The sequence below is a fragment of the Orcinus orca genome, chromosome 16, assembly GCF_937001465.1.
Source record: "Orcinus orca chromosome 16, mOrcOrc1.1, whole genome shotgun sequence".
NCBI classification, from domain to species: domain Eukaryota; kingdom Metazoa; phylum Chordata; class Mammalia; order Artiodactyla; family Delphinidae; genus Orcinus; species Orcinus orca.
The window spans coordinates 58,457,529-58,482,003 of NC_064574.1; the positions used below are offsets into that span (position 1 = coordinate 58,457,529).

The 24,475-nt window shown below is 50.2% G+C and overlaps 1 protein-coding gene and 1 long non-coding RNA gene across 10 annotated transcripts in view; one reads left to right on the top strand and one right to left on the bottom strand.

Annotated features, from left to right (window-relative positions):
• The window catches only part of CLEC16A (C-type lectin domain containing 16A), a 210,159-nt gene that overhangs the window by 26,722 nt on the left and 158,962 nt on the right, over positions 1 to 24,475 (top strand). For all 9 annotated transcript variants that reach the window (XR_007472300.1, XM_004270181.2, XM_049699758.1 and 6 more), the window contains exons 5-9: positions 1,565 to 1,670; positions 3,629 to 3,752; positions 6,335 to 6,509; positions 7,954 to 8,007; positions 11,424 to 11,537. Coding sequence is in view for 8 of the 9 variants with exons in the window: in XM_004270181.2 (XP_004270229.2) it covers positions 1,565 to 1,670; positions 3,629 to 3,752; positions 6,335 to 6,509; positions 7,954 to 8,007; positions 11,424 to 11,537 (573 nt within the window). In the remaining variant the exon portion in view is untranslated. The remainder of the gene's footprint in view (positions 1 to 1,564; positions 1,671 to 3,628; positions 3,753 to 6,334; positions 6,510 to 7,953; positions 8,008 to 11,423; positions 11,538 to 24,475) is intronic.
• Positions 10,635 to 15,098, bottom strand: LOC125961513 (uncharacterized). The gene is made up of 3 exons (XR_007472310.1): positions 14,890 to 15,098; positions 12,401 to 12,463; positions 10,635 to 11,076 (listed from the first exon to the last, which is right to left on the bottom strand). It is a non-coding gene; the product is annotated as an uncharacterized LOC125961513 (long non-coding RNA).

Consider the following 24,475-nt stretch of genomic DNA (forward strand, 5'->3'; position numbering starts at 1 on the left):
TCAGGACTCGGCCTTGGAAGCCACATGCCATCACTTCCACTGTATCTTTAGGCCGCACAGGCCAGCCCTGACTTAGCGTGAGAGGACGCACAAGTTGTGACTTCAGGAGGAGAGGGTCATTGGGCCATCTTGGAGGCCACGTGCTGTCTGCATGGCAGGTGTCTTCTGATCGGTGGTCACACATGCTGCACAGCCTGTATTTGAAGTCAGACCATAGTCCCAAACATTTCCTCTGAGTTCGGGCAAAATTCATCTAGCTGTCTCCACGGGATGTGGCAGCAGCAGCCTGCACCTTGACTTTCTTTGTCTAGATTTGTAGTGGCGAGAGCTGGCCTCAGAGGGGAGAAGTCCTAGCTGCCAGTCACAAAGTGTGGGGCACTTTGGAAGATGGACATTGTGCGGCCCAGTGCCTGGCACACAGTTGGTGCTCACTAAACGTGTCCAGAGACCAGAGGTGTGCTGTTCGCGTTCTCCCAGAGGCTCTCCCGGGTGGAAGAAAACCCACCTGCAAAGTTCAGACCAGAGAGGGAGCCAGATTGTTCCCCCACTCGGGTGCAACTGGGCTTCTGTGCACCTGGTGGGGAGGGCAGAATGTGGGGATTCTGGGGCCCGAGTGATGCTTCTGGAAGAGTATCCTGCTGATCACCAGAGGAGTGGTAGGAGGCTGATTTTTGAGGTGGACTTAGTTTCCTTTTCTGTGGACCAGTGCAGTAGCTACCACCTGTTACGTGCACATCTGCTTCTAGTGCTCAAAGTGCCGTTGCCTTCATTAGACAGGTGTCACCTCGCTGAAGGTCATGGGTTCCCTCTTCCCCGCCCCTCACTGCCTGGGGGTGCCCTCCAGTCTGATCCGGAGCTATGTGGAAGACTGGCCAGAAGAGGGCAGCAGAGTGCGCCGCAGCGTGCTGTAGCCCGCATCCTGTGTGCCTTTTCCTTAGGGCTCCATCAGTAGAGTTCTTTGGTTCTGAACTGTTTTGATCTGTTCTGCTGACCCCTTTTTAATGGCAGAAGATTCCCGAGACCCTCCTTTTCCATGATAATGTTTACACTTTTAGTGTTTCCAAATAGGGAAATATATATTATAGATTCTGAATGTAGTCAGACTTTGCATTTGCCTTTTATTAGTAGAAGCGGCATCTAATAATAACAACTAGCATTACTACCGAGTGTTCATTAGGTATCAGGTGCCAGGGTAATCACTGTACCTGAAATAGTTTCATTTAATCCCAGCAACCATAAAGTGGGAATTATTATCCTCATTTTACAGATGAAGAATCGGAGGCTTAGAAATATTACATCACACAGCTAAGAAGTGGTAGGAAAGATCATGAACCCAGGCTTGGCATTTCCTGGACCCGCTTCTGTTTCTTCCACGGTCTCACCTTCCCAACCCTCCCCACATTCCCCATTGGGAATGAACCACTGGCTTAAGGGTCACGTGGGTACTTTTTTTTTTTTTTTTTTGGTCTTTTACTGAAGTCTCTGATAGGATTCAGAAAGCTGGGATAGGGGCCAGCCTGTCTTATGGGTCTGTAACTCATTTTCGGTACTTCTTGTGTTTTAGCACACTAATGACTTCGCCCTGTACACAGAAGCCATCAAATTTTTCAATCACCCCGAAAGTATGGTTAGAATTGCTGTAAGAACCATAACCTTAAACGTCTACAAAGGTAAGGTTCCTTATGAGCTCATGCCTCATCGGGTTTCTAACTTGACTGCTAGTGCTTGCTCTCCTGAGTCCATACAAACAATTCCCTGGTGGTAACAGAGCTCATTTATTGTAGCTGGGGCTGCCTGTCTCATGAAAGGTTGTCATCACTGAACATTTAGCTGCCCCCTTACATAAATTTGTGTGCCACCACCTTCTGCATTTTAAAGCCCAACTCGTTACTGATACACAGAAGTCATGCATGTCCTAAGAGAGGCACATGTGGGACTCGGATCGGCCATGTGATAATTAGGTAAGGCAAAGCTGTCTTTGAAATGTGAGAGTTAAATTCTTGCCTTTGGCCTGTAAAATATACTTCAGTATAGCCAGGGGGTATGTTATCTTTAAATAATGTATGAGAGCATTTCTTGTCGCAAACAGCAGGGGGCAGTATTGCATTCTCAACCGGCTACAAAGCCCAACAACAAATTCCTCCTTTCTCCCAAGAAGTACTTAATGCCCAAATCATTGCCTCCAGGAGAAAGCCCTTCCGTGGCTCCCCGCCTGCACTAGCACAAAGGCTGGCTGGACACGAGTTTCCCGACCTGGAATTGCCCTCCAAGGCTACAGCCTCTCTGCCTAACACCGGGGTTATTTCCCGTGTAGTCACCACCCTAGAGCTGGGATCCCATTTTCTCAGGGACCAATGTTTTGACCTTCATGAGTTATGATGTTATTAATTGAGATGACTCCTAATTGGGAGGGGGCGGGAGCTCCTCGGGGACTCACTCCAGCCTGGTTCTGGGGTTGCCTTAAATTGGAGAGCCTTTGAAGAGCCCAGAGGGGCCCATCCGGGGGTCGCAAACTGAGGACCTGAGGGCCAAATCCAGCTCTCAGACAGGTTTTCATTGGCTTAGATATTTTTTGAAAAAAAAATATAGTTGTCAGTATTTAAAACTTGGGAGAGGTTGGGTAACAGTCTGGATTTCTGACTTGAAAATGTAGATGTGGCTGTTTGGGCCCACAGTCCTGCAGGGCAGTGGTGAGCTGACGCGGAGAAGCAGCTTCCCCCTTTGGGGTCAAGGCCTGTGCTGCCCCATTCACCCACTGGGCCGGCTGGCTTCGCTCACCAAGTTATTGTTGGCCAGCCTGTGGGCTTCTGAGTTTGCGACCTGGTCTGACCCCCAGTCTGGCCGCCTCCTGCTCTCTGCTCTCTCTGTTCTCTTCTAACCTGCGTCTTTCTGTCTAGACGCCTCCTGCCCTAGCTCTCTGCCCCTCTGAGCAGCTGTCTCACCCTCCCAGTTCCTAACCCTGTTAACTGTTGTCTGTTTTTTGCCTTTCCTTCAATGACGATTCCCGTGTTCCTTATTCCAGTGTCATGTAAGTTAATAACTTCTGGTTTTCTGCTTTCTTAACTTATCCTTACATGCAAATACAGGAAACTTGCTTGAGAATGGTGTAGTTTTCATTGTAGTCTAGCTAAATGCACTGCTGATAAGTAGGCTTCCTAAAGCACTATTTTTTTTCTTTTTTTTTTGTGGTACGCGGGCCTCTCACTGTTGTAGCCTCTCCCGCTGCGGAGCACAGGCTCCGGACGCGCAGGCTCAGCGGCCATGGCTCATGGGCCCAGCCGCTCTGCGGCATGTGGGATCTTCCCAGACCAGGGCACAAACCTGTGTCCCCTGCATTGGCAGGCGGACTCTCAACCACTGCGCCACCAGGGAAGCCCCTAAAGCACTATTAATGTCTACCTTTATTAATTAATTTTATTAATTATAAAAATAACGTAAGAACTACCTTGATGAGTATAGTTTTCTGCATAAGGTAACCATTTTAAAGTATTTCCAGGAAAGACAGAAAAGATTCAGATTATAGTAGAGGGCTTTTTATTGTGGTTTTGTTGTTGTTGTTAATATCCCCCAAGTTATATTTGGTAGCTTGACTTTTTTTTTTCCCCTCTTCTTTTGTGGATTTTCTCAGTGGATAACCAGGCCATGCTGCACTATATCAGAGATAAAACTGCTGTCCCTTACTTCTCCAATTTGGTCTGGTTCATCGGGAGCCATGTGATCGAACTTGACAACTGTGTGCAGACGGATGAGGAGTAAGTGATCCCCCAGGGTGCCTGTTAGGTAGACAGGGTGCTTAGGGGAGAATTCCGTTTTTGTAGAGAAAAAATAAACACTAGAACAAAATTTACCCACCTATGTGTTCGCGGAATATGGACTTCCATACTCTGAAAGGTTCTGCCCATCTTTCCACTTTGCATAACAGTAGGAAGTTGGAAACAACTCAGATACCTCCCAGAGGGGAATAGGGTAAGTGAATCCAGTACATCCATAGATGGGGTGCTAGGCAGCTGGTAAAAAGATGAAGATGATCTGCCACTGGTAAATGGATGAACAAAATATGGTATTTGCATGCAGTGGAATAGTATTTGGCGATAAAAAGGAATGAAGTACTGACACATATACCATGGATGAACCTTGAAAGCATTATGCTCGGTGAAAGGATGCAAGGGACAACCTAGTGTATGATTCCACTTATATGAAATGCCCAGAATAGGCAAATCCCTAGAAACAGTAGATTAGTGGTTTCCTAGGGCTGGAGGAGGGGTGTGTGGGGGAAATGAATATACTAAAACACATTGAATTGTGTACTTTGGGTGACGTTTTTGGTATGTGAATTATATTTCAGTAAATCTGTTAAAAAAAAAATTAAGTTGGTGATGAATATAAGTTCCAGAACAGGATTTCTCAGACTCTGCACTATTGATCTTTCGAACTAGGGAATGCTTTGTGTGGGGCTGTCCTATGCGTTGTAGGGTGTTTAGCAGCATCCCTGGCCTCCACCCACTAGATGCCAGTAGCACCCCCTTTCCAATTGTGAAGACCAAAAATGTTTCCAGACACTGCCAGACGTCTCCCTTAAGGAAAAATTGTATCAGTTGAGAACCACTGCCCCAGGGTGACAGCTTCGCACAGATCTGGTAAGAGGCACACCTAGATGGGGTCAGGACGATGAAGGGACTCAGGAAGGAGGTCTCCTGGGGGCAGAGGGCTAGAGAGAGAGAAGATATTAGCTTCCATATTGGGGAAGAAGCAAGGTGAGGTGGATGGCAGATCTGATGGGGCATTTGGGAGGATAAGGACCCATATAGATATGGATAGTCATGGATATGAGGCACGAGACACAACTCCAGAAAGCACAGAAAGTTATACGAGGAAGGAAGTGAACTCCTGGTCCTCCCTGGGGCTCTGCAGTGAATGATTATAATGTCAACACCAGTTGCTGATGACTGCCGGGTGGGGACGGGTGGAGGGAACACAATGAAAGGAGGTCATTATGTAACATCTAAAATGGCTCAGTCGCAAAATAGAGGTCCTTGTCGATTTTATAGAAATACAGGAGGAACTATCCACAGAAACACCTAAAAGAGTTGAAAACCGCTTCCTCTGGAGAGTGGACAGGGGTTGGGGAGGCGAGGCCAGGAGCAGCTGTGTTTTATTATCAGCTCATCAGTACTATTCGATTTTTAAATCCATCTGCATGTATTACTTAGATATTTTTTAAACTAAAGGTTTAAAAAGTGAAGTGCATTAATGATCCTGCTGGAGGAAAATGAACACAGTATCTTATTAAGTGCGGGGGAGGGGTTGCAAAACATTGTGTATAAATAAATGTTCTGGGTCTCATGGGAGGTAGATTCATGGGTGCTCATTATAGTATTAGGCTTTACAATGTGTATTTGCTATAAATATTTACTAAACATCTTATTAAAGCATAATAAGGAATAATTATCCAAAATTATGTAAAAGAAGCAAATTTTTTTTTTTTAAAGCATATGTGATTAGATTGATAGACATGTAACACCTGCCTTTTAGATGTGACTATAGGGACGTGGAAATAACGTAATATTATCTGTTAGTGGTGGGACTAGGAGACTTTGATTTCTTTTTGCTTTTATTTTCTTCGTCTGTCTTCTACAATGACCATCTATTACTTGAATAATAATCATAATAAAAATAAAAGGTCTTATGGTAGCTAGATTGCTCTTTGCAACCGACAGCACTTAGGGGGAGGTGAAAGTGCCCCATCGGTGTTTCAAGGCTTCGTCCTTGGCAGAGACCGATCCACTCTTCACTGGAAGCAGGCAGGGCCTCCTGGGCTTGGGGTGGGGTGTCACGTCCTTGCACTGTGCCCCCCATACGGACGGGGCCTGTGGGTCGGACGCGGCTGCTGAGGCCTGCTTCTCTCTTCAGAACTCCCCTGGAGCATTTTAATTATCGCGGATTTGTTGTTCCATTGATGCTGCTTATCTTGGGAGCCAAGGGATCTTGCCGCTTGGACCAGTGGCTGCTCTTGCTTGAAATGGCTTGCTAAGAGCTTCATTGGGTTTTGCTTTGTTTACCGCTTTGGTTTTGGGCTGTTGTGGTGATGGTGGGGTGAGTTGTACTGAGGCCCCCGGAAAGTGGGGGGACCCCATGAGTCCCCTAAGATCGAATGAAGCAGACCTGTCCATCCTCTCTTTCTGAAATCCACTGGTCGGGCCAGGATGGGTGTCTCTCGGGACTGGCTCAGGTATTCGTTTGTGAATGAAGTGCCACCTGCGACCTCAGTCTCAGGCCATTGGTTCTAGGCTCTGAGCTTTGGCGTCCGGGCTGAGATGGGCATTTCTCCCGGCAGGCATCGGAATCGGGGGAAGCTGAGTGACCTGGTGGCTGAGCATCTGGACCACCTGCACTATCTCAATGACATCCTGATCATTAACTGCGAGTTCCTCAACGACGTGCTCACAGACCACCTGCTCAACAGGCTCTTCCTGCCGCTCTACGTGTACTCGCTGGAGAACCAGGACAAGGTGGGCCGGGCTGAGGGTCGTCTGTAGGAGGGGAAGAGCAGTCACCCCAATAGGACGGGGCTTTGCAAGGGACCAAGCCTTTGAGCCTGAGGGAGATTCTTTTCAAAGCACACTGGCTTCCCTTTCCTTTCCTCTTATTTCCTGAGAGGGGGTGGAAGGAGAGGGAGAGAGAGACAGAGTATATGTGTGTGCGTGTGTGTGTGTGGACTGTAAATGAATGAGAAAAGATTACTGACATCAGAAGGAAACAGGAAACCTCTACAGATTCAGGCTTTTGGTTTCTATGCATCCTTCTCTTGAGGTGTTCTCATCCCTGGTAACTTTTTCGGATAGTTGCCAGAGGTAATTGATTTGGAGAAGATCCAGCCAGCCACAACACTTGCACAGAATGGACAGGAGGGGATGGAGCGCACCTAGGAAAAGATTCCGGGGCAGTGATTGTCCACAGTTACGGCTCGAAGCCCTTGTGGGGATAGAGCCTGTTCAAGTGCATGTCCTCGGATGCCCTCTCACTCCTCTCAGGGATGCTGGCTCAGTGGGTCTGGAGTGGACCGGGAACCTGCCCTGCAAGTGATTCTGAGCTGGTGGCTCTCGGTGCCCCCGTGAGAAATGCCACTTCAAGGAGGGGAGACCTTCGGCCAGTACCTCTAAGAGTTAAGGGACAGAGGCCTTGGCAGGAGGCGGGACAGAGCCAACTGGTTACTCTGCAGGGGCTTCGGCCTCTGCAGATGTGTCCCAAGGAGGTATAGCTTTCTTTTTGGAGATGGAACATGGTGCTTCTTGTTAAAAATAAGTGAATAAAAGAAAATTGCAACCCTAACGAGATCTGCCAGCTGCAGCTCTGGGAGGCAGAGAGAAAGCATGGGAATTGGAGTTTTCAGACGTGGGTTTAAACTCTGCCTCTTCCCTTTCCTCATTCTGCGACATTGGATGAGGCAGTCAACCTGCCTGAGCAAAACGGGGGTCTTGAAGATCCTCACGGGGTTGGTAGGAGATGGAGCTTGTTGAAGCCCAGTACAAATGAGGGGCTTCTCGGAGACCAGAGTGCCCCAACTTCTCCCTGCCCCTCTCCTGAGAACAGGCCCCCTGGGGCCTCTCCTGCCGGGCTTCCGGCTCTCGGTGCCCAAGCTGGGGGAAATTAACATTCTTGGTAATTTAAGGAGCTAGTTCTTCTCTCGGGTCCAGCCTCTAATCCATGACTCATGGTGAAAGATTTCTCAGGTGGAAGAATAGCGGCCTTGCAAATGGTATCGGATAGGATTAGGTTGTGAGCTTATTTTGCAGGGTGGACTTTGCCACCAGGAAAGAAGAATCTTAGGGTCTTGGAGGAAGTCTGGGTGCTGGGCGCTGCTCCTTCAGACAGATGGCTTCTGGCTTCATGGATTTTGTGCTGCTCACATGTGTAACCCAGGTTTCTCTTTCTCTTTCCCCCAACCTTCACCAGGGAGGAGAACGACCGAAAATCAGCCTGCCGGTTTCTCTCTACCTTCTGTCCCAGGTACGTCTGATCGTTCACCTGTGTCTCCAGCACACTGGGGGTCCTTGGAGTGCTGCTGCCTTTCAGAAATTTCCCAGGCCACATTGCCCCATCTTCCTTCTCTGTGTCCCCCATCTTGAAGTAAAGTAACGACACTGAGTAGAGGGGCTATGTATCTTCTTCGTGGTAGTACTTGGAAATTTAAGAAATAAATCAGACCTGACAAATATGTAGCTGGTTTCTACTGTGGGGCCTGAGGTTTCCAAAACAAGCAAGGAGTCTTCTAAATACCCTGGAAATGTGGGCTGGGTGGCCCCTGTTCTCAGCCATGTTGAAATAAGCCCCAAACTGCAGGACCCAGTGTGTGTACACACACAGCAACCAGGGCTTAACAAGCTTCTACTAATGAGGCTGTTTTTAAAGGCTTTTGTCATGGTTCTAGTTCCCAGATTACCTTATGGAAAGTGTCTTGTAGCAGGCTTAGCACCCAGATTTGTGTCTTGAGCCAATTTGTCTGCCTCCCCCTCTTAAACAAGTGTGTTTCCTTCTCGTAATTATATAATATTTACAAGAAGGGAAAAACTCCATGGTGACCCAGTTACATAACTTTAAAAATATTTTTATTACAAGCAGTCCAGACTCTCAGGCCATCTCATTAGACTGTCAAGTAGCCAGACGTTTGACCAGAGCTCTGTTCCCACTTTTGCAGTGGCCCAGGTATTTATTTGCTTTGCTGAGAGCATGTCCTTCTCACTTGGTCCCTGGGCCGTTTTGAGTTTGAGGCGGGTCTGTCTCCTGTTGGCCTCTTCTCAGTGGCCGGGCCAACCAGGATCCGCATGTGGCCAGCTCACGTTGCTCCCGGAGTCTTGTTCTGGGGGCTCTGTTTGCTCAGAGCTGCACGCCGACTCCTGAATGCCCCTCTGTGCGATGGAGCTCCGTGCAAGCCCCGCCCCTCCTGGCAGCAATTTCCGCCGCCTCATTACAAATCCGCCAGCTTCTCCTGCTTGGGATTCTGGGAGTCTGGCAGGACCCGAGCAGGCCAGATGCTGAGCCACAGGAATCCCATGGCAAGGCCCCCAGGACCCTTCAGCTGCTGGTGCACCCCGAGGAGCACGGGGGTCAGGACACACTTTTTCTCCGAGAACCCGTTTTCTCCTGCTTTCCTCGTGAAGGACCAGCAGCTCAGGCACCTAATTACTTGTTTCAGTCTCTCACAAAAAGCATTGTCATTGGCGTTCCTCAGCCTGAGTAAACGGCTCTCGCTCCCCTGCATTTCCATGGGGCTTTATCATCACGTTGCCCGAATGTGTGAAAACCTCGAATTGGGTATAAATCCCGGTCCTTAATTAAACTCTATATCAGAACATCCTTACAAATTATTTTACAAACATCGCTACTAAACCAAGAAAATTCACATTAACGATGTTAATTTGGTGTGACGAGGATGCTGTCCAGCCGAAACTAAACCACCACTGGGGACAAGAGCGTGACTCGGACAGGCTTTCGAGTCTGGCCCACACACGCTTCCACGTACCTTGCAGTGACCGGCCCTCCCCAGGCTTTTCTCCGTCCAGAGCCCAGGAGGGAACGAACACCATGTGTGTCCACACCGGCCTTAGCAGGTGCTCGCTGAATGTTTGTGGACTGAATTCCTTCGTCATCATCATAGTCACCCATGCTTGAATGCCTGCCACAGCCCTGGACATGGGCTAACCCATTTGGTCATATTGTTTATGGTAGCGTTTCTTTGGTGTTTTAAAAACAGGTGTGCTTTTTTTGTTGTTTTTAGGTAGGTATCACATTTGTCTATTCTGCCTGTACCTTTAATCTGAATTGTATTTATTTTTTTGAACAATATATTCACCCTACTCAAACAGTACAAAATAACATGTAGGGAAAAATCTCCCTCTTACCTCTGTCCCCCACACACCCAGTCCCGCTCCCCAGAGGCAGCCAGTGTTTTAGTTTACGCCTTTCCTTTTTTTTTTTACAATATTTTTTTTTTTTTTGCGGTACACGGGCCTCTCACTGTTGCGGCCTCTCCCTCCTGTTGCGGAGCACAGGCTCCAGGCCCACAGGCCCAGTGGCCATAGCTCACGGGCCCGGCCGCTCCGCGGTATGTGGGATCTTCCCGGACCGGGGCACGAACCCGCGTCCCCTGCACCAGCAGGCGGACTCCCAACTACTGTGCCACCAGGGAAGCCCTACAATATTTTTTTTAATAATTTTTTTTTTAAGTTATAAAGTTCAAACAGGTGAAAACCAAGCTGCCTTTCTACTTTTGTTCAGTCTCCTGGTTTCTCTCCCCAGAGACAGCTATAGTTACAGGGTCTTCCCGGGTCCTTCCAGAGACGGGGAGAACTCTGCCAGGGATTCTCAACTGGTGGCGATTTCGCCCCACCCGGGGGGACGTCTGGCAGTGTCCGAAGATATTTCTGGTTGTCACGCCTGGGGGAGGGGCTGCGGCTGGCATCTAGTGGGTAGAGGCCAGAGATGCTGCCAAATATCCTCCAGTGCCCTGGACAGCCCCCCACAGCAAAGATGTATCGCCTGACAGTAGTGCCGAGGATTCGAGACCCTGTTCCCTGTATATATAAGCAAATACAAATGGGCGCACACACCCTCTGATATACAGATGGTCGGTACATCCCACACTGCACTGTGGTACCGTGTTGCCTTTACATTTTAAAAGAAACCAGCAGGTGTGTCTGAGCCAGCTTTGCAAGGCGGTTTTGGTACCCTGATTACTCAAGCCATTCCTCTGAACGCTGGGCAGCAGGGTGGGGTGGCCGGGCCATCCCCGACAGCCCAGCACCTTCTGATGTTGCCTCCTGGCACAACTCGGTCTGTCTCTGGCTTGTGCGGCTTTTCCTCCCCATGGCTTCCACACCTCCCAGTGCTGCCCTGGAATTCTGGTGCGCTCAAACCCACCGCAAGGGTCAGAGCTCATTCCAGGATGGGATCTCCGCATAGACATCCTCTGCCAAGTCCTCGATTGGAGCAGGGCTCGCCAGCCCCTTCTTCCATGTAACCGAAGTGCTGGGCCGGTGCCTCCTAGTCTTATCCTAATTGGATTTGACACTGAAATGCCTGTGGAGAGGAAGGAGGGTGTGGGTTTGGCACTCCCTTCTCACGTTGCTCCACTTCAGCCAGATTTGGCTGCAGCCGGCCTGAGGGACAGTCTCGCTTTGATGCACTTCCTTCCGCCGAAGAACAGCCAGCCAAATAGGTAACAGTCTGAAAGAAGGAGGGCCCAACCCTAGAAGGAGAAGAGTATAACTGGTTTCTCCCCAGTGTGACCCATTCTTTGGGTTTTGCACCACCAGGATTGCTGCTGAGACTCATGTAGCCCAGCCTTGTTGTTTCAGATCAAGGAAGGAAGAGGTTGAAAGTCTGCACACTTTAATGTGCATCCCATTTTTTTTCCCCCTCACCAGGTCTTCCTAATTATACATCACGCACCCCTGGTGAACTCATTAGCTGAAGTCATTCTGAACGGCGATCTGTCTGAGACGTACACTAAGCCCGAACAGGATGTTCAGAGAAGCTGTGTAAGTCATTAGTGGGGGACTGTTTTGAGACCCTGATAAAAAGCCATTGCTCATTTTGTTAATGTGTGTTTCTTTAAAACCAGAAACCAACATCCTGCTTATTACAGCACTGATGATGCATAAGCTGGTCTGGGATTCAGGGAACCTAATCAGTCTTGACATGCATACCCAGAGGAATCTGGGGTCGGGTACTAAGAGTGGATGTGACTGAGCGTGTGTTATTGAACATGGAATTGTCCTGTTCTGGGGCCTCGGTTGTGTATCTGTGAGACACTGTTACTGGGTCCGAATGAGAGAATACTTTGTCCGAGGCACCAGCATCTACAGAGGATGGGCAGGGAGCATCTGTGAATGACACGGGCCCCATGAGAGGGTAGTAGGGAGCAGTGGGGACTGTGACAAATTGGAGGGTGTGTATGTCCTTTGTGAGCAGCCGTTGCTCACCCCAGCCTCCAGTTGTTCTGCAGGAACGTGGATGCTGTATTGCCAGGTTTTCTCATGTTTCTGGAGACACTGGAAAGCTTCATTTTTAGGCAGATACTCGCAAGTTTTAAATTATCACCAACTGTGGCCTAAACAGCATGTTTGTGGTTTGTGCATGTTTGTGCTCTGCTAAAGGGAAACCCTGATCACCAGGGTGATGACTTCTCCCGAGGCTTTCCCTGCTTGGCCCTGTGTCTTGCCTGCCTTCCCTCCTCCCATCCTGTTCACACACACGCTGAGCTCCGGGCTACCTCAGTCCTGGCCCTGCTTGCTTCTTCCCCAGCGTGCTCTGTGCTTTCTTCCCTCCACACCTGTGCCCTTAACCCTACGCACTGCCTGGAAGGCCCTTGCTCCTGGTTCCTTCTCGTTAAAGGTCTTACCTGCTCTGAGCAGGCGTCTTGTCTGTCATTGGATCTGCTGCAGCGTAGGCTCCACATACACGTCTGAAATGAGAGGTGTTTACACAAAGGCCGTTTCATGAGAGCTCTGTCTCTGCAGCCCGGTTCTCAGTCGGCACGCAGGTGAAGGGGCTGGGCTTACCCTTGGGCAGTCGACTCTGGTCATATCTGAGTGAGTGGGTGGAGAGTGATCCTGGAGAGTGATCCCGGAGCGTGAAGGGCCAGCACTGCATGGAGTACAATTATAAGAGGTCCCTGCCCTTCTGGGTTTTCCCCTGTACAGTGTCTTGGCTGGGCCACTGTGCTTTTTAAGGCTCATTAGAGCCTCTGAAAAGGTTTCCAGAAACCTTCTGTCCTCATTGGTGGTGGCGTTAGTTCAGCTGAATTGAATAGGGCCTTGTCATGGTTCTTGTCTGGCCTATCCCTTCTTTGCTTCATTCAAGAAGTATTTATTAAGCCCCTTCTTTGGCTCAGGCATCATGCTATCTCTGGGGATATACAAAACCTAGATAGCCCTTGTCACGCTGGAGCTTTACAGTCCAGCAGGAGAGACAGATTTTGATTAAGCTTACAAGCAAGTGTACTATCTCAAGTCTTATATGTGCTCTAAAAGGAAGGAGTAGTGTTTGGTGAGAGGATTTAACCTGGAAGTGATGGGGTGACGAGTGATGAATAGGATAGGGCTCCCCTAGTGGTCCATGTTGTGACGACGCATGGGCTAGAGAATGTGGAGTTGGCTTAGTGTTGATGCAGCTGGAGATAATTTGTTTGCAACTTTCCTAAACCCGCTTTTGCTGAATGAATGCAAGTAATGGAACGTTGAGTCAGAAGAATCAGCAGGGCCCCCAGGCAGGGCTGCTGAGGACCCCTCCAGCCAGTGGGTCACCCTGGGCAAGTCGTTTTACTCCATTTAGAAAACAGCGAGTGTAGGTCCCACTCGGGAGGGCCGTGGTGAGGATGGGGAGAATATAGATTTAAAGTGCCCATCAAGTGCTTGACAGGCTACAGTCTAGCCCTCAGAGCTGCTTGGTTTGGTCTTTACAGTGTTTGAAAGAAAATTTTATGAATCGCCAACTTTAACATTTGGGAAGTTTCACATGAAAGTCCAGATTTCAGGATGGTCTTGAACAGTCAGAAGATCTGGTCCCGGTTGTGCATATGTTCCTGCAGGAAGCTTCTCAGAAGCCGCCCGCATCAGATGAGGCATGTGTCTGCCGTCAGATTTGCCCAGTCCGCCCCCACCCAGCCTGCTGCTAACTCATACTAAATTTATGTTAATAACAGACCGGAATGGAGTGGGTTCCTTTGGACTTTGTTTTGTCACATGATTTCCAGAGCCCAAGATAGCTGCTAATAGCTCATTGCAGAATGTCTATAAGACCCTATAAGACCCTCGCTGCCGAAGTTAGACTTGGTGTTCCAAGAGATGGACCCAGAGATTGTTGGGGTGCTTGGGTTTGCAGGGTTTTTTCATTGCAATTCATTGACGTGCAGTTGCAGGAAATAATACAGAGAGATCCCTTACCCTTTCCCTAGTTTTTCCCCAGTGGTGACATCTTGCAAAACACTAGTACAGTGTCACAAGCAGGATATTGACATTGATACATGGAGGATTTGCAATTAGAGCAAAAGCAAATTGCAGGAAGTTACTGGTGACCTCTCAGCTTAGGATACCCACTTTAGTTGAACCCTCTAATTGGCAGGATTGTCTAGGAGATCTGTTCTTTTTCCCAATGGCCTCCCCTTGGGATGAATTCCTGCCTCCGCTGTGATAGATGCATGGCGCTCGTGTGGTGGACACCTGAACTGAAAAGGAGATTCTTTTGAGTGTGGAAGGAATTGCCAGCCCAAGTGAAAGTGTCAGCCTTCTACTTCCGGTTATTGCCTTTCCCTGGGTGCGAATTCGAAGTTTGTGTATTCTGATGACTGCAGTTGAAATTCGGGAAGAGTTTATCTCATCTGTGACTTGTTTGACAATAGTCCTGGTAAGATTTACCTTCCTTCCCTCTGAGCAAGAACTGTCTCCTATTGTTTCCTGCCTAACTCGGATGTGGTTTGATAATGCTTGTTTTAAGTTTCTTGGTCTTTTTTAACCTACTTTCTCCTTCCCGTAATTTGTAGATAAGTTACTGGTATTGCTTCATTTTACCAGCAGACATTTCACAAAACCAAACCAAAATTGAAGAGAGAGAAGCAGAGGGGAGAGTAGAGTTATTTGAAAAGTCTGTAATTTAGGGTTAAATTGAAAACACATCAGCATGGTTAGATAAATGTCTAATTGAAATTCATCTGTGCATTCAAATCATATGGTTCCTGCTAAGGGATAATTCTTGCTATAATTTTAATGCAGAGCAGATAGTGTTTCTTGTCGGGGGAAGCAGAGTAAGAGAACACTCATTCTGAAACTGCTAACATCTCATTATTTTTGCAAAATGAACATACAGATTAGATTATGGGATATGCATCATTACCTGTAGGTACTTTTTTGTTTTTGAAGGGACTTTTTTCATCCTGGGTTTCTGCGGAATCGCTTCCTTGGTTTTTGCATTCATTCATCCATTCCCTGAGTGGAGATGCACTGGTGCCCAGGCAAGACACGACCCCTGCCCTCACTGGGCTTCCCAGCCCCCCTAGAGGACAGGAGACGGTGTCTTAGAGACGTCTGCGTCGCCTATGCTGTCCCGGGACTGGCCGGGGATGCTCGAGGGCTCACAGCAGGCACGAATGACTCAGTGGGTGAACTGGCGGTGGGGTCACAAGGGCTCTTGTGATGTCCTTCATGACTCTTAGAACCTGACCCTCACATGCCACCTTCTCTCTGCTCAGAGGCACAGTGGGGAGGGAGTGGCAGAGGGGTTGCTTTTGGTGCTGTTCCACATTCTGTCTGGTGCAATGGACTCTGCAGCCAGGCTGCCTGGCTCCTCGTCTTACTAGGTGTGTCCCCGGGCAGGCTAGTCCACTTCTCCGGGCCTCAGCGTCCTCACCTCTCCAATTAGAATAAAAACAGTGGATTTTCGGAGAGGATTAAATGCAGCAGCGTAATGTGCTTATTCCGAAGTCTGGCAGACATCACGGCCTAAATAGCAGATGTTAGCTTCAGAAAGGTCTTAGAGTGAAGTAAGTCAGAAAGAGAAAGACAAATACCGTATGCTAACACATATATACGGAATTTAAGAAAAAAAAAAGTCATGAAGAACCTAGGGGTAAGACAGGAATAAAGACACAGACCTACTAGAGAACGGACTTGAGGATATGGGGAGGGGGGAAGGGTGAGCTGTGACAAAGCGAGAGAGAGGCATGGACATATATACACTACTAAACGTAAGGTAGATAGCTAGTGGGAAGCAGCCGCATAGCACAGGGAGATCAGCTCGCATAGCACAGGGAGATCAGCTCAGTGTGCCAGGAGGGTGGGAGGGAGGGAGACGCGAGAGGGAAGAGATATGGGAACATATGTATATGTATAACTGATTCACTTTGTTATAAAGCAGAAACTAACACACCATTGTAAAGCAATTATACTCCAATAAAGATGTAAAAATAAAAAAAGAAAGAAAAAGAAAAGAAAGGTCTTAGTTTCTGAGGCTTTGGAACAACCCTGCATCCCCTACTTGGGACGTCCCTTCTTGGGATGGTTAACACAGAGGCACACTTAGTGTGCCCCAAAAGGAGGTGTCCTGTGACCAGACACAAGGGCGCAGAGGGTCAAGTGTAGCAGCCATGACGACTACTGTGACGACAGCGGTGACAGCACCAGTTGTGAACGTTGCCGTCTAGTGCCAGCAGCTGAGCCTCTGTGTGCAGCTGGGCCTCCACCTCAGCTGGCCCCAGATTCTACTCTGGAAAGTGCAAATTCTTAGCCAGCCAGCGTGCATTTACGTGGTTGGCTGGCTCTGAATTCAGAGTGGGGACAGAATTCTGGGGCAGAATAGGCTTGTTTGTCCCAAAATGAGAACATCTGCTGTCTCTCTATAGGCACCAGTTCAGCCAGTTGGGATGGTCTCCAGGTGATTCTTGGGGGATCCAGAAGGGTGAGCGCACACTCAAAATGTTAGCCACCGGTTCTCTACGTGACACCTGTCCTTCCTGGGAGCTGGACCCTCTGTTGGCAGAAGATTCTGCTGGGGCGTGGTGTGTGGAGCTGGCAGCTAAGGAAGTAGCAGCCTGGCTTCTCTGGCTTGTGTGTTTGCAGAAGCAGAGAGTTCATCATTGGCTTGGGTCCCCGGGTTGCCAGTGCATGGCAGGCTTTCCAAACCAGGCTTGAATCAGACGGCAGCAGAGGCCCCCAAGAATTGAATGCATCGGGCAGAATAGCCCTCTGCGGCTGGGATTAGAGTTCCCCCATATCTTTCGGTGCCCCTGACCTTACCTGCGACCCCCAGGGTAACCAATGCTGGTTCCAGAGCACACGTGTTCTTCTTCCTGAAAGTCGTAATCAGCTTCTGGGAGGGGGTTGGTCGGGAACACCAAAGGGAAAGAATAGACTTGTATAAATCAAGGGCCTTAGCTGGCACCATTTCAAGCATTCCCACAAAGAACTAGAATTTGTGTGTATTCTCCCTTTTTGCGGGGCCGTTGTGGTCTAGCCCATTATCCCTCAATGGGGTTATAGCTCCCAGGCGCCCCCGCTGCCTGCAGAGCCCTGTGTGTGGCAGCGCTGGCTCGTAGGCCATGGGGGTTTAACAGAATCAGAGAGAATCCAGGGTGCAGCACATTCCACGTAGGAACCGTCGCCTCTCCCTTCCTCCTGTGTGGAAGCAGGGGGCTGCACAGCTGATGGAAGCCCTGCGGCGTGGAGGCTCACAGAGGCATGACCTGTAGCCAGGGCCACCGGCGACTGACCTGCGGGGTTGAGGGGCAGGTCCTGGTCCAGGGAACAGAGGAGGGCCAGGGATTCTCTGGATGGCTACAGCCTGGAGGAGCTGACAGGGCAAAACACAGTGGGTAATGCGGGGGTGGGCACGGAGAAGGTTCTGTGACTCAGGCCTGAGCTGGCTTTTCTGTCTGCCCAGCAGCATGACACAGAACGGACTGGGGCAGCCACCAGGCTGGAGACCGCTCAGAGGTGGCTCGGAGGGGCGAGGCAGTGTCACTGAATGGAGACCTCCCCTAGTCTGCATTGAGCCATTGGTGGCTTCTTCCAGGTCTCGCCTGAAATCAGGAAAATCAAGGGTGGGGACAGGAAAAGGAGGCACCCACCACTTCTGCTGTCTGTGCCCTGGGGCTTTGTGAGTTTTTATCAGTGGCCAGGCCCCTTTGGGCATTTGAGGTGGATTTTTTTTTTTTTTTTTTTTTTTGCGTACCCGGGCCTCTCACTGTTGTGGCCTCTCCCGTTGCGGAGCACAGGCTCCGGATGCGCAGGCCCAGTGGCCATGGCTCCCGCGGCATGTGGGATCCTCCCAGACCGGGGCACGAACCCATGTCCCCTGCATCGGCAGGCGGACTCTCAACCACCGCGCCACCAGGGAAGCCCGGCATTTGAGTTTTTTAACTAGACTTTGGGTTCCTTGAAGCTGGGACAGCATTATTTATTCATCTGTTCGATACATAATTACTGGGTGTGTACCAGGCAGTGTTCTAGGACTAGAGAGACACCATGAACAAAACAAAGACCCCCTGACTTCCGGGAGCTTCTCTCGTAGTGGGAAGAGAGACAGGAACCATAAAACTTAATGAACAGCAGAGCATGTTCTGATGTGAGACGAGCTCTGGAAGAGCAGCTATAGTGAAGCAGAGGAGGGAGGGGGGCTGTGCTAGGAGGCTTGGGAGGGGTGCACTTCTCCATAGGGTGGCCTCACGGGGAAAGTGACATTAGAGCGTAGATTTTAAGGAATTGAGGGAGCAAGTCATGTAGAAATCTGGGGGGAAGAGCATTTGGGCCAGAAAGAACAGCCAGTGCAAAGGCCCTGAGGCGGGTGTGCCTGGTGTGTCAGGACCGGCAAAGAGCAGCGTGGTGAGGCAGAGTGTGGTGGGGGATGAGGCGTGGTGGGGGATGAGACGGGGCGGGGCGGGGGGGGCGGTAATGAGAGTCCGAAGCAGGTGGCGCCTTTCAGGCCATCGGAGGACTCAGGAGTTTATGCTGGGGGAAGTGGGAACATCCTAACCTCAGGGTCCACGGTGTTTGTCATGCAAGACAACTTCAGTTGTCTTGAAATAATGAATCTCAACAGGGACAGCAAGCACCGTATCTCTAAGGAGCAAGGAAATCCCGTCCTGGTCAGGGCCAAAGTCCTCCATCCAGGAAACTGGGTTTTGCTCGGGGGTTGGGGGGGTGCTTCACCTGACAGGAGGCTGGGGGTCCGCACATGGGTAAGAATAGGGCCACTCCGGTCACTCACTGCCCAACCTAGGACAAGTCAGCATGGCGGGTGGGTGTAACTCTCATCCTGGAGGATGGATAGTGTGGTTGCCCCCGTGAGCTCTGAGTCCTGGCTGGCCTGAGATTGACTGCCCACTGACCACTTGCTGTGATGCTCATAACCTCAGGGGAGCCCCCCGCCCCGGGAACCTCTAGCCAGGTATGGGGGCAGATTCTTGAAAGCTTCATGAGCAAAGAAAAGAAACTTGAAAGGGCTTTATTCGGGCCATCGGTATTGTTCTGGGTGAAACTTGGACTGTGGGTGGTCCGTCCCTAGCAGGAGCAGCGCCCCTCTGTCAGGCACTGACCGCATGCCAGACTGGTTGGCGTGCTTGCTCTCCCTCCTCCCCCACCTCCCGCCACGGTATTCCAGGAGCACCCACCCATTCCAGGCTGGCGCGGTGCTGCCCTCAGGGGCTGCAGGACAAGCAAGATGGACAGATGAGGTCCCTGTCCTGACATCCTGGTGGGGAAACAGACGGTAAACAAGCATGTCAACACAGATTTAAGGTTTGCGTCTGGGAAGACATGGAAAACAGCTTTGGGAGATGACGGCGAGGGAGGTGAGGTGACACCGGATCTGAGGACGAAGGATGAGGAGCTCACCTTGATGAGAGTGGGGTGGTGGTGAGGGTTGGGAGGTCAAGGCACGGAAAATGGTGGGCCAGAGACCTTGCTGGTTATGAACTGGCTGTCTGGGATCGGAAGAGGGGCCAGAAGGCAAGCAGCGTGCTGGGTCAGCGGGGGAGGGGGACGTGTAAACTTTACAAACGAGGAGCGCGCTCATTCGCCTCCTTTACCAGCTCATTTTAGGCTCCTAATAACCCACGGAGTGAGGTAGTGTCATCATCACATTCTCTGCATGAGGAAGCCAACGCTAACTTAACAGGGGTTAAGGGGTCATTCTGTCATCCCCCAATTGTGCGGGACTGCACGCATCCAACCCCAAGTCCCCAGGCTGTTTCTACTTCGTGCTCTTCTGCCACCATCCCCAATGATGGTCTCCAGGTTAGCGTGAGATGTGGGGTTCTGGACCGAACATTTCAGGTCACTGAGAGTCACCACTACTTCATAGTTCATTATGTTTTCTTAGAGAACAAGATGTAAAATACTCCTTCTAAAGAAATACCAACTAAGTGCTTGGTTTGTCACTGTTTAATCAGAGTACAGGGTATTTTATTTTGCATGAGCGTTGAACATGCCTCTTCAATCATAAATATCTTGGGATTAATTCATCCTACAAGCATACATTAGTTCTTGATGGAGTGCCAGATGCAGCGTCAGAGGGACAGACTAGGCAATGCTAGACGTTGAGAGGGACAGAGAAGATGACCAGGGGGAAGGACAGGGGATGAGGCTGGTCTCCTACAGACCCAGCAGCACCCTGAGGTTGCTTTCTAAGAAGTCCCAACACAATCTTGACGTGACCTGCGGGTCCCCACAGAGTCTGAGCACCGTCTGTGTGCAGCGCAAGGCGTCTGAGCTCCGAGAGGGCTCCGATTCCAGATAAATGCACACTGCTTTGGGTTATGCCTTGGCCGCCACAACACTCCCTGATAATTGGCCGATCGTGGGGAAGAAAGCCATGCTCCTCTTGTTAATGGAAGTGGCCTGTTACCTCTTCATGTTTCCCCCGCCACGGGTTTTATTTTCGCCATTAAGCTCAGCTGTGTGGCCCAGTCGCCTCGCTGATGTGGCTGCAGTTGTGAATTCTGGACACGTGTGTGGGCTTTGGCTCAGCAGCCCCGTGTCACTCAGGGTTTGGCATGTAGCACACGCACCCATACATCACCCAGGAGTTTATTGCGTCTGATGTTTGCTTGCTGATCACCTCGTTCTGGAATGAGCATAGGCTCGCTTGGCGGCAATTAGCGGCCCTGCTTCCCTGCGAAGCCAGTTGCCAAGCTTGTGCTGCAGTGCCATTGGTTACGGTTGGCGTAAACCTGGGTCACTGTGACCCCTGTGACATTTGGAGCTCTGTGCATGTGAGACAAAAATGGGAAATAATTACACACTGGGCTCGTCCCTAATGCCTGTCAGGTCAGAGGGCCACCCAGTAAGTGATGTGATGTGTGGACTGTCCCCAAGTAGGGCTACCTGCTCCTCCGAGCAGTGTGACCCCGGTATGGCAGGGCCTTTACATCCACCCTTCAGGGGACTGGGCTCACATGGGGAGGCTCGGCAGGTGCTTGTGGGAGGGAGTGAACGCTTGAGTGGGGCAGCAGAATGGTTGAGCACGTGGGGAGCGCTGAAGCTACACTTCCCAGGTTCAAACCACTGCCTCTCATGAGCAGTGACCTAGGGCAAGTCCCTCGCCCTTGGCAGCTCCCTCCCGCTTCTGTTGTTTGCAGGATAAAGTGAGTCAGTATATGTCAAGTGCCCAGAGCAGCGCTGGGCACATTGCACATGCTCACTGGGTGTTAGCCATGGTTGTTATCATTACCTGAAAAAAATAACAAGAAAGCACGTTACTACCTCTGGGCACCTCACAGGAGCCCTACGGGGAAGTGCCAATGTGAGGCCCATTTGATACACATGGAAACTGAGGCCCGTGGAGGAGAAAGCAGCAAGCAGGGTGCATGGGACAGCGAGCCGGACTCCGACTGCTCCAGCGCCCCGTGGATCCCACCCTTCCTTTGCGCCGTACACCCTGCAGGGCCAGAGGCTGGAGGTCAGGGAGGGGGGCCGGGGCCCAGGAGCACTTTGGGGAGGTGAGTCTCACGCACTCACAAACCAGAAAGCCAGCGAATGGTAAGTTGCTAGTTTGATTGGATTTTAAAAGTTAGCCCCCCTCCCCTGCCACCTCTTCCAGCCTAGTGATCTATTTGCCGGGGCGGGGGTGGGAGGGCAATATTCGAAGGTGAATAAATATTTCTAGAGTGCCTCTTTGTGGCAGGCGTCATGCCAGCTGTTTTGTGTTCAGCATCTTACTTCAGCCCCATGGCAGCGTGTGATGGAGCTGCTATTGTCCCTGTTTTTCAGATGGGGGAACTGAGGCTCATTTGGTCAGGTTCGCTGCTCGCTTGGCCAGCAAGTGGGTCAGAGATCTGGGCTCAGGTCTGCCCTTATGCTGCACATGTTTTTGTTAGCATCATGACCTGCCTTCTTCCATAGAGGAAAACCTGTCTCCTAGTTCTCAAGTCCCTTAGAAAGCTGTTTGAGGAAAAGGATTCTAGTTGCTTCCTCTGAAGGTGAGCAGACTAGGGCCTGGGAAAGCCTGGAAGGTGAGCTCTCTTAGCTTGACCATTGTGACAGCTCCCACAAATCCAGACAGAATTCCGGGCCATGTCACCTGTCCTTTCCCTTACCTGCCCCTTCCAGCCACCAGTCTCTTTCTCCCTCCTTTTCTTCTCAGTCAGGATTCTGCCCTGGGTGGTCTGCCTCTTGTGCCCATGCTGCCTTCTCCCCTTCCCTCTGCAGCACTGAGTGGCACCAGGAAACCCACTCAACAGGTTGTATGTGCCAAGGCAGGGGCCACAGACCTCTTTTCCCAGGCCATGAGCATCACGAACTCCTTCTTGAACAACTGGCTGGAGAGGCCACCTGACTGGCTCAGCAGCACCCCCTGCTGCTACCTGGGAGCTGGCCAAGCACACTGTGTCCCAGGGCACCACTGCTGTCACCACGTGCACCAGCTCCAGGTGGTCCTGGCCTTGACAGAAATAAAGGTGACTGTCCAGAGCTCTGAGCTGGCCTTCAAACCATTCTCCTCTACTCCCATGTATTCCGGTGACCTGCTAACACTCAAGACTCAGACCAGTCATTTCCTTTGCCACAAAGGCTTCCAAAGCTCCCCACCCACCCACCCCTGTCCTAGCACAGTTCCCCACTCTTCCTCTGTGCCCGCAGTGTCCTCTGTCTCCTGGTGTCCATGTGGGATGCACAGCAGCACATTGCAGCTCCTGGCTGGTCTGTGAGCTCCTAGCCCAGCGCCTGGTGTTTAGTCGGGGCTCAGCCCCCTGGCTACTGCCGCGAAGCCAGCTTCTCGAGTTGTCTGATTTGCTCCTAGCTTATATTTAGGGCATAATGACGATCTGAATTTATTGGAAATCCTCTAGCAAACATTTTTTAAAATCGAGGGATAACATGAGTCAAGTGCATAAAAGTGCAGTAATCTTCGCTGTACTGCTTGATGGCTTTGTACCTATGATTACATTAATGTGTGCAGGCGTCTCCCACTTTTCAAAAGTTTGCTTGAGGCTGCTTCTCTGTTACCAAAGCCCACTTTGCAAAAGACTGAAAGAAATCTAAAGAGGATTTTCACTTTTACGAAAAAAGGTGAAAAGTGAAAATAAGGTACAGTGTTGGTTTTGCAGCAGCTGTTACAGAGGCAGTGCGCACCCCAAGCAGTGGGAGCTTCTTCCCGGGAACCACACTCAGCACCTCAGCGTCAAACCCCCGTAGCTTTGTACTGTGTCTGTGAGCATCTGCTTTATCACCGTTTATTTTGCATATCTGTTAGCAAGATGTGTCCTAAGGCAATTGCTTCTTGCTTTGCACCGTCCTGGCTTACAGAAGGTTTCATGGGAATGCTCTACTTTCAGATTGCAGGGAAAGCTTGTAATTCAGGTCAAGATAGAAAACATCTCTGGCATCCCATGCAGCTCCTTCTCAGTCTGTAACCAGCACCCCACCCCCCTCCCACCAGCTAATCACCACTCTGACTTTCAGAGGTGCCTTTTTTAAAGTTTTTTTTAAAATTGTGGTGAAATACCTATAACAAGTAATGTTTACAATGGACTAACCATTTTTAAGTATACAATTCAGTGGCGTTAGGTACATTCTTTAAAGGTATTCTTTACATTTTAATGGCACTGGTAATACTTTCTTGGGGTAAAACAACTGAATGATACAGAAGTGACTAGAGTAGAAAGTGAAAGTTCCCCCAACCTCAGTATCTTCCTCAAAAGGAACCACTGTTTTCAGTTTGTGTATCCTTCCAGACCTTGCTCTGTGTACTGTCATGCAAATATCTATCAACACAGGAAAACATGGTGTACATGTACATGTTTTAAGTTGATAGTTTTGTTTTTTAACTGTGAACGGAATCCTCGACTGATCGATTGCAACTTGGTCCAGTCTGTGTCAGGGTCTTTCAAAGGGCTGCACCAAGAACTAGTGGAGGACATTCCGTTTGATGTCTGTGGCATTGGTGATACTGCCTCTCCGTTTCCACTCAGATGCCCGGGCCTTGCATGTTTCCGTCCTTCTTCCTGACCCCTTGCCCCTGACCCCTCTCACTGTCCTTGCAGAACCTGTTCTCAGATCCCACAGCCCCTGAAAGGCCTTAGTTATCGCTGCCCCCTGGGGAGTCACCTTTTCGATATTTAACTTTGAAACAAGGACCAAAGGTCGGAGGCATGAAGGCTGGCGGAAGGCGTTGCTGGCCTTCAGCTGCCTCTGACCCCAGAAGCCAGCCTGAATGTCCCAGCCACAGAGCCCAAGGCTCTCCTCCTGCATCCCCCACTCGGGTACCCGGCAGGATCTCTGGAGTCAGCAAGGAGCGCCCCGAGTCTCCATGCCTCCTGCAGCTCAGACTCCAGGGCCCTGGGAGGTGAGCCCTTGGTGAAACCCGAGCCTGCGGCCTTTGGGAAACCTAGACCTTATTTGCAGAAGGCTTTTCTCTGAGGCATGTGTGGTGTGCTTTCTTTATGAGAAGATAAACCCAAAGGCCTTCTGTTTTTTGACTCTGAAGTGAG